Source organism: Dromiciops gliroides, chromosome 1 (assembly GCF_019393635.1).
Source record: "Dromiciops gliroides isolate mDroGli1 chromosome 1, mDroGli1.pri, whole genome shotgun sequence".
NCBI classification, from domain to species: Eukaryota; Metazoa; Chordata; class Mammalia; order Microbiotheria; family Microbiotheriidae; genus Dromiciops; species Dromiciops gliroides.
This window is the reverse complement of record NC_057861.1, coordinates 158,417,798-158,427,464: the sequence shown is the minus strand read 5'-3', so window position 1 is coordinate 158,427,464 and position 9,667 is coordinate 158,417,798. Positions and strand designations below refer to the sequence as shown.

The following is a 9,667-nucleotide window of genomic DNA, read 5'->3' as shown; positions in this document are numbered from 1 at the left end:
ACTAAATTAAAAAAAAAAAAAACCCTTCCTTAGGAAAATAACTCGTTAAAAGTTAGAATGGATGAATTAGCTCGTTATTTCATGAGACATCTAGAAATAATAAAGCAGTGGGGAAAAAAACAAATAAGAAAATATGAAGCATTCCATCAGCTAATGAGTGGCCACAGAGTGCTGCTGACTGAATACACTAAGCAGGTGTAAAAAGTTTTAAAAAGGAAATGTGAGGAGGGCAGGAATTTAGGTAGGATGGGCTCTGTAGGTAAGGGCTGGATTCACAGATTCCCAGAGCCAAGGCTTTATCACTACAGTGACGAAGGTGTCAATGTCCTGCTCTAGCAAGGTGGGAGACGGGGACGAGGACAGTCAGAAATCCAGGGACGCAGCACGACGCACTTAGCCCTTCTATAGCAAGACCCTCGACTGTTTGCAAACTGTAGTCTTGGGAACTCCCTGCTCAGCCCCAACACAGCCCTACTTGAGACCAGACAGAACTAGGAGCCGCAGCAACCACATCCCTGAACCCCCCCCCTTTCCCCCCGCCCCATACACACCCTCCGAGGCCAGACACTCCTGCGGGATTGATGTAGGCATTGATCGTCTCATAAGGAGGCTGCCAACTCTCATCAAATCTACTCGTCCCATTCTCAGTTCTAACTGAAGAAGCCTGTGGCTCAGGTGCAAGATTAGGAGGCAAGCAGGCCACCACCCCTGCAGATTACTACCTGGCACAGAGGTGAGCCCTGCAGGTAGTTGTGAGCTGCTTGTTGATGGAGGCTGAGTTTCAGAGTGCCCAGAAAGCAGCGGTAGAAACTTTGACTGAGATATTACAAAGCTACCTTTCAGAAATCAGGAGAAGTGCTAAGTCCTATTGTGAGCAGGCGTCCAGGACACAGCCAACACTCTCAGACATCGTGGTCACACTTGTTGAAATGGGTTTCAACACGAACACTCTCTTTCCGGCTGGAAAAATACAAAGGGCTACACGATTCCCTTAGACAAACGTCTGGCTGCTGATGGGAGAGGACTGAAGACAGTCTGCATCAACGAAAACTTCGCCAAACTGGCAGAGGCCCTCTACATTGCCGACAGAAAGGCTCGCCAGGCAGTGGAGTTGAGGGCTCAAGTGGAGAGAAAGATGGCCCAAAAGGAAAAGGAGAAACACGAAGAGAAGCTTCGAGAAATGGCCCAGAACGCTCGGGAGAGAAGAGCTGGAATCAAGACCAGTGGAGAAAAAAAGGATGGGCAGGCTCGGGAACGAGACGAAATCAGACAAGACAGACGCAAAGACAGAAGGCAGGACAGGAATCTTTCCAGAGCAGCTCCTCAGAAGAGGTCCCAACGACAGAGGAGCGACAATCGAGATATCAGCGAGGTCATTGCTCTTGGGCTGCCCAATCCCAGGACTTCCAAGGAAGTACAGTATGACCAAAGGCTGTTCAACCAGACGAAGGGTATGGACAGTGGTTTTGCTGGTGGAGATGATGAACTGTATCATGTTTATGATCAAGCATGGAGAAGAGGCAAAGCCATGGCCCCAAATATCTAGAGACCCAGTAGAAATCTGGACGCAGACATGTATGGTGGCGACCTAGAGGACCAAATCAAGACCAAGAGATTTGGGCCCAATAAGCAATTCTCGGGCTCAGATCTGAGGCAGCCAGCTCCAGAAGGACCAGTGCAATTTGAGGAAGATCCCTTCGGTCTGGACAAGTTTTTGGCAGAAGCCAAACGGCATGCAGCCTCTTCGAGACCCTCAGAGAGCAGCGCCCCCCGAGGACCAGGGACCTGAAGCCAAAAGGAGAAGGATGCAGAGACTAGGGTAGCCTACCAAAGACATCGAACGACTCTGATGACAGTGGTCATTGGGAATTCTAGGTCAACGGCCAGGAGGGAAACCCAATCTGGCATTGTACATCCCACTGCTTTGCGTAACTGGGCCTGGCAGCCAAGAAGGCATACTTCAAACTACCCTCTTTAATTTTAAAGGGGCTGGACCATATCCTCAGTGCAAGGATTTTGCATCCCCCTCACTCAGCACACCTTTCCCCACCCCATAATCTTTGGCAGAACCTCCACACTACCCAGCATAGCAAGTTAAGCCTATTCTCTCCTTAGCGACATTAAATTGGGGGACAGGACGGGACGGGTCGGGACAGTTAACATTTCACACTACAACTATTCCTTGTACATAAAGGTGATCACCAAACATGCTCGGGAGTTGGGGGAGGTCTTCACATAATGGAGCTGTCCACTACTTCTTGAAGGTATGCCGCCCCCCCCCCATTCTATTTGTGTGCTCGAGTCTACTTTTTTTTTTTTTTTTTTTTTTAGTGAGGCAATTGGGGTTAAGTGACTTGCCCAGGGTCACACAGCTAGTAAGTGTCAAGTGTCTGAGGCTGGATTTGAACTCAGGTACTCCTGACTCCAGGGCCGGTGCTCTATCCACTGCGCCACCTAGCTGCCCCATTTGGAATGGGGGAGTCACCTTCTGTGTGGTGCAACTGTTCCCAATAGAACATTTAGATGAACTTTCAAAACCCAACCCACCCCAACTACTACTCCTGGGGAGCCCATTTTCCAAAATAAAAAAGTTACCTATTACATCTCAACTTTGGTTTCTCTAGATGTTTGTCCATGTTTTCTCTTTCTCTTTAGATTTGGTCCTGCATTTGATGTGTGTTTGTGGAGGGTGGATGTGGGGTGGGTGGTGGGTGTGGGTGAAGGCGAAGGCGAAGGGGTGGGGGATATGGGGTGTGGAGGTGGGTGTTTGGTGGCAGATGCAGTAGGGCGTGTCTCTCCCAGATTGCAATCTTAAAAAGTTTCTTTCTGTCTTTGGAGAGTGAGTTGACAGTTCAAGCTGGAATCAGATAAGGGATTTCTCTTCAGTGGAAAAGGTCAAGTTGTCTTTTCCTCTTTGGTGGCAGCTTTAACAAGTGCTTGAAGCAAGTGAGGCTCATTGAGTTAAGTACCCACTTGGACCGAGGAATTTTTGGGTCCCTCCAAAGTTAGATGAACTCAGGTGTAACTGGATGCCAAAGCTAAAGTGGAGTATGTCTAGATAACATGGAGGGGACAGTCTTTGCCTCCCATACACCACCACTATATCTGACATTAGCTCATTGTGTTTCCAATGGGCAGAATGCATTTTTTGTCACTTAAGAAACTTTGATGAGGACTTTTCTGGCATACCCTTAAATGCAATCACTTTGGGATTTCAGTAATTGACATTTAAAATTTATATTACAAGTGTAAAAGCTTTTAATAGAAGTAATGTTGGTGAAAGGTGTGAGAAAACAATGGGACTCTCTTGATCTGTAAATCATTAAGTCTTTACTCTCTCCTGGTTCTAAAGGGTGAAGAGTAGCAGGAAAGAAAGCAGGGTGAGACCACTTTTAATTTGGAAAACTTTTTCCTGTTAAGTAGGCAGTCAAGCCTTTTGGAAGCTGTTAACAGACTTGAAAAGCAAAAGGAAGGACACCAGTCACATTTTCCAAGCCCCTCTTGGTTCCACAAGATAGGTAAAGCCAGATGCTGGAATAGAAGGGGTTTGGAGAAATCTGATGAGCAAGGTGTTCCTAAGTGTCATAATGAAAATCTCTTATATCCTGTCACTTTTAAAATCTTTGGCAGTAGAACAGTTAGCCATAGTGAATCCCACAAGGTGAAATGCATGAAATGAATAGCCCTTCTGTCAAATACAACATGAAATCATTGAAATGATACATTGAGATTCTTTATGATATGATATGATGTGATATGATATGATATGATATGGACAATAGATGCAGATGTGAAAGAATTTTTCCTGGTCTCATGACAAGGTAATATTATCTACATTACCATTAATTACCATTACCATTCATTATCATCAATGCCTTAGGGGCAGTTGTTTTCATTGTCATTATTGATCGTGACCATTATACTATAGGGGGCAGGAAGCTGATTAGTAACCCAAGGGATGCCCGTTATGCAATTTGTAAGTTGTTGAAGAAAAGTGCCCAAGACTAATTTGATAAGCTCTTGTATTAGAAATTTTATCAGAAATGGGAGCCCGTATGGTGCTGTGTATACCCTTGGACCCAACAATACCACTACCAGGTCTCTATCCCAAAAAGAGCATCAAAAGGGGGAAAGGTCCCACATGTACCAACATATTTATAGCCGCTCTCTTTGTGGCGACCAAGAATTGGAAACAAGAGGATGCCCATCAATTGGGGAATGACTGAACAAGTAGTGGTGTAGGAAAGTAATGGCATAGTATTGTCCCATGAGAAATGATGAGCAGGCCAATTTCAGAAAAACCTGGAAAGACTTAGGTGCACTGATGCTGAGTGAGGTGAGCAGGACCAGGAGATTGTTGGACACAGTAAGGGCAGCATTGTGTGATGATCAACAGGGATAGACTTAGCTCTTCTCAGCAGTACATTGGATCCAAGACAATTCCAAAGGACTCCGGGTGGAAAATGCTCTCCATATCCAGAAAAAAGAACTATGGAATCTGAATGCAGATTGAACCACACAGCTTCTACTTTGGGTGCCCCTCTGGGTGTGTGTGTGTGTGTGTGTGTGTGTGTGTGTGTGTGTGTGTGTGTGCCTGTGCCCACACCCATGAGTATGTTTCTTTATTAAGGCTTTTCCCTTTTGTTCTGATTCTTCTTTCACAACATGACATGCAGAAATATGTTTAATGTGATTGTACATATACAATCTATATCAGATTGCTTTTTGTCTTTGGGGGCAGGAGGGAAGGGAGGAAGGGAGAAACATTTGGACCACAAAATCTTACAAAAACATATGTTGAAAACTATCTTTTTTTGGTTTTGTTTTGGTTTTTGTGGGGCAATGAGGGTTAAGTGACTTGCCCAGGGTCACACAGCTAGTAAGTGTCAAGTGTCTGAGGCTGGATTTGAACTCAGGTACTCCTGAATCCAGGGCCGGTGCTTTATCCACTGCTCCACCTAGCTGCCCCTGAAAACTATCTTTACATGCAATTGGAAAGGGCTAAAACACATTTATTATTTAAGAAAAGAAAGAAAAAGGAATGTGAGCCCTTCATTAATTCTTTTGTGTCATGGATTGAATTGCTAAAAGTCTAAAATAAATATATTATGGATGATTGCCTGTTGACAACACACACACACACACACACACACACTCACTCACTCACTCACTCACACTCACTCACAAGCAAAAAACAAAGAACTAAAGATTCCAATCGTAAAATGGCAACAGGGAAGATCAAGACAGAAACCCAGAGAGGAATAAAACGAATGCATACACAAAACAACAGGGAAAACGGGGGGAAAAAAAGAAAAGGCTTTCTCATAGAAAGAATTCTGACGCCACTCCTCTCACAAGGATTCCTAGCAAAGTTCCAGCTAGAGTTAGGAAAGGAGCTTTCAAAGGATTTAACAAACCAAAAACCCCAAGCGAGAGAGAGAGAGAGAGAGAGAGAGAGAGAGAGAGAGAGAGAGAGAGAGAGAGAGAGAGAGAGAGAGAGAGAGAGAGAGTTAGAATAGAGAGAAATGAAAAGAGATTGAATGTCTGGGAAGAAGAGATTAAAACCCTTACCTGGTTGAAAGTTAGAATTGATGTAATAGGAGCTCATGATTTCATGAGACACCTAGAAATAACGAAGCAGTGACAAAATAAAACATCAAGAATAACAACAACAACACAGTAGGAGAAAATATGAAGATTTCCATAAGCTAATGAGTGGCTACAGAGTGCTGCTCATGGCACGCACTAAGCAGAGGTAAAGGGCGATAAAAAGGAAATTTGAGGAGGGCAGGACTTGGGTGGTCTCTGGAGGTAAGGGCTGGATTCACAGGTCCCTCCCCAGAACCAAGGCTTAAACTCACTAGGGTGAGGTAGGTGTCAATGTCAGGCCCCAGCATGGTGGGGGAGGCTGAGCAGGGCAGGGAAGAGGGGCATCAGAAGGCGAGGGGGCGGAGCCCGAAGCCCTGGACTGTTTGGCAGCTGTAGTCTTGGAGTTCCCTGCACAGCCCCGACGCAGCCCTACCCGAGGCCAGACACTCCTGCGGGATTGATGCAGACAGTGCCCCTCTCCTAAGGAGGCTGCCAACTCTGATCAGAACACTACTCCCGAGTTGCCTAGTAAAGAGCTCCCAGCTCAGGCGCGCCTGGAGCCAGGGAGAGAGTACTGGAAGCTGGGGAAGAAGGTGGCTCTGTCCAGCTTTTGACCCGCTCCAACCCAGCTTTCTCGGGACCAGCTTGAGGCTGAGGCAAGGGCAGGATCGCAGAGATCAAGGCGGACTGCGTTGGTCTCCTCAAGAAGAGAATCTCCCAGGTTCCGCCAGGGCGGAGCTGCGTCCAGAGCCTCCGGTCTTCTCTAGTCAAGCGCCTGTCTCCTTGTCTGGGGCGCCATTTTCTGGCGTGTATAGACGCTTCTGCCGGACTGGAAAGACAAGCGCGTGTGAGCTACCGCACAGCTGCGCAGAGCTGGGCGAGCGTGTTGTGGTTCGGGTGTGTACTGGTCCCGGGAGCCGGCATGGAAAACTCTCGAGGCGGTGATGGCACAGACGCGCCAGCAACCTATGCGGAGCTGGCTTCCACCATGGGCTTCACCGCCTTTGGAAAGACAGCCAGGACGTTTGACTTGGAAGCATGTTTGAGCAAACCCGAAGCACAGCTGTGGAAAAAAGTAGAAAAGTTTTGGAAGCCAGAGAGAAAGAGGAAGAAATGCAGAAGGAGAGAGAATTAAGAAAGCAACACGAAGATCATGAATCAGTGCCTTCTGGCTCACGTTTGACCAAACATCCTTTTCCGTCAGCTTCCGGTGACTCAGAGACCAGTGGAAGTGAAGATAGCTCTGATGAAGAGCTAATTGGGCCTCCTTGGCCATCCCCAACCACTCAAAAACAATTTGAAGATACAGAAGAACTCATAGGTCCCCCACTCCCACCCAGATCCCAGGACAGTTGTGGTGATGATGAACAAGGAGAAGAGGAGGAGACAGACGATGACGACGATGAGGACAGAGAAGATTAAATTAATCCTGTCAAAAAAAATTCCTGACTCCCATGAAATCACTCTTCCGCATGGCAGGAAAACAGTTTCTGCCTTGGGTCTGGACCCTTCAGGTGCCTGTTTGGTAACAGGAGGATTTGATTATGATGTTAAATTTTGGGATTTTGCAGGGATGGATGCTTCCCTTCAAGCTTTCCGATCTCTTCAACCCTGTGACTGTCACCAAATTAAGTCGCTGGAGTACGGGAGAGGTGATTCTTGTGGTATCTGGAAACTCTCAGGCCAAAGTGCTGGACAGAGATGGCTTCCTGGTGCTGGAATGTGTGAAAGGAGACCAGTACCTTGTGGACATGGCCAACACGAAGGATCACACGGCAATGCTTAATGCTGGCTGCTGGCATCCCAAAATTAAGGAAGAATTTTTGACTTGTTCAAACGATGGGACCCTGCGAACCTGGGATGTGGACAATGAGAAGAAGCACAAAAGTGTGTTTAAACCAAGAACTGTTCAAGGGAAAAGGGCAATTGCAACCACTTGTACATACAGTAGAGATGGAAAGCTTATTGCAGCTGGCTGCCAGGATGGAAGCCTCCAGATGTGGGACAGAAATATGAGCGTTCATACAAAAGTCCACTGCAGGCAGGCCCATGATCCTGTCACAGATATTTCCTGTGTGACCTTTTCCTATGATGGCACTGTCCTTGCCTCTTGGGGAGGGGACAATACTGTAAAACTGTGGGACATCCGGCAGTTTAAAAAACCACTTTTTTCTGCTTCGGATCTCCCTACCTTCTTCTCAATGACAGATTGCTGCTTCAGTCCAGATGATAAGCTTCTGGTCACTGGAACATCTGTCAAGAAGGGAGGTGGCCATGGCAGGCTTGTTTTCTTTGAGTGCCAGACCTTCCAAAAAGTGCATGAAATCAGTGTCACCGATGCCAGTGTGGTACGATGCCTGTGGCATCCCAAGTTAAACCAGATCATGGTTGGGACCGGAAATGGATTGGCTAAAGTGTATTATGATCCCAACAAGAGTCAGAGGGGAGCAAAATCATGCATCGTTAAAAACAGACAGAAAGCTAGACAAGCTGAGACTTTAACCCAGGACTACATAATAACTCCTCATGCACTGCCTATGTTCTGTGAGCCACGCCAACAAAGTACAAGGAAACAGCTGGAAAAGGACAGATTAGATCCTCTGAAGTCTCACAAGCCTGAACCCCCTGTGTCAGGCCCAGGTCGTGGTGGCAGAGTTGGAACCCACAGAGGAACCTTGTCATCATACATCGTCAAAAACATTGCTCTGGATAAGAATGACGACAGCAACCCCAGGGAAGCCATTTTACGGCATGCAAAGGAAGCTGAGGATAACCCATACTGGGTTGCTCCAGCATATTCCAAGACTCAGCCTAAGACTCTCTTTGCAGAGGTAGAATCTGAAGATGAAGAAACAAAGAGGAAACCAGAGTGGAAGAAACATAAAATCTGAAGAATCCCTTTTGAGGTCAGAAACGAGTGGAGAGAGTCATCACCAATTGACTTTCTTTATTCCTTGCCAATAAATGCCTCACACCAGGAGTCGTGGCTTTAAAATTGTGCTAAACAAGTGCTCACATATTTTTGTTGCGTTTCTTAAGCGAGTTTATTTTCATAAAGAAGAAGCAGCTTCTTTTACAACGGCCCTCACAGAACAGCCTCCCTGAGGACCAGGAAAAAGGAAGCCTAAAGGAGGAGGAAGGAGTGACTAGGCTAGCCCCTCAAAGACATTGCACAATTATTATCTTTCCCTCAGATGACTGTGGTCATTGGGGAATTCTAGGTCAATGGCCAGGAGGGAAACCCAATCTGGGATTGTACATCTCACTCCTTTTTATTGCTGGGCCTGCCAGAAAGGGCGGCATACTTTAAAACACCCTTTCTTTTTAAAGAGACTGGACCATATTCTCAGTGCAAGGCTTTTGCTTCCCCCTCACTTAGCCCACCTTTTCCCACCCCATTACCATTTAGCAGAACCTCCACACTACCCAACATACCAATTTAAGACTATTCTACTTTTAGTGACGTTATTTGTGGGGGGGCGGGGAACATCTGAAATTAAAGCTATACCTTGTACATAAAGTTTATCACCAAACATGCTGAGTAGTTGGAGGAGGCCTTCTTATAATGGAGCTATCCACTGATTCTTGAATGTTTGCCCCCATTGTGTGTGTGTGTGTGTGTGTGTGTGTGGTTGTGTGTGTATGTGTTTACTTGGGGGGGGGGGATGAGGGTTAAGTGACTTGCCCAAGGTCACACAGCTAGTAAGCCTCAAGTGTCTGAGGCCAGATTTAAATTCAGGTCCTCCTGAATCTAGGTCCTGTGCTTTATCCACTGGACTACCTAGCAGCCCTCCTTTGTGTTTACTTTTAATTCAGAATGGGAGTCAACTTCTCCATGTTGCAACTGTTCTCAGTAGAACATTTAGATAAAGTTTCAAAACCAAAGTAAACAAAAACAAATTACAAGTTTTAGGGAGCCTGTTTTCCCAAATAAAATCTTAGCATCTCGACTTTGGTTTCTCTATGTTTCTGTCTGTTTTCTCTTTAATTTATTGGCGACCACTCATTAGATTTTAGATAGTATAGCTAGAATTTTAGCCCTTACAGTATGCTTATGTCACCTGACTTGAACCATTGC

General features: G+C 46.1%; 1 protein-coding gene and 1 pseudogene across 1 annotated transcript; both read left to right on the top strand.

The window, feature by feature from the left end:
* Positions 1-937: 937 nt before the first annotated feature.
* Positions 938-1,789, top strand: LOC122746734 (annotated as a pseudogene).
* Positions 1,790-6,511: 4,722 nt separating this feature from the next.
* LOC122737140 (WD repeat-containing protein 70-like) lies at positions 6,512-8,480 on the top strand. The gene is given in 4 exon segments (XM_043979603.1): positions 6,512-6,623; positions 6,626-7,023; positions 7,025-7,227; positions 7,229-8,480. Coding segments are annotated over 4 exon segments (1,965 nt in total).
* Positions 8,481-9,667: the final 1,187 nt, after the last annotated feature.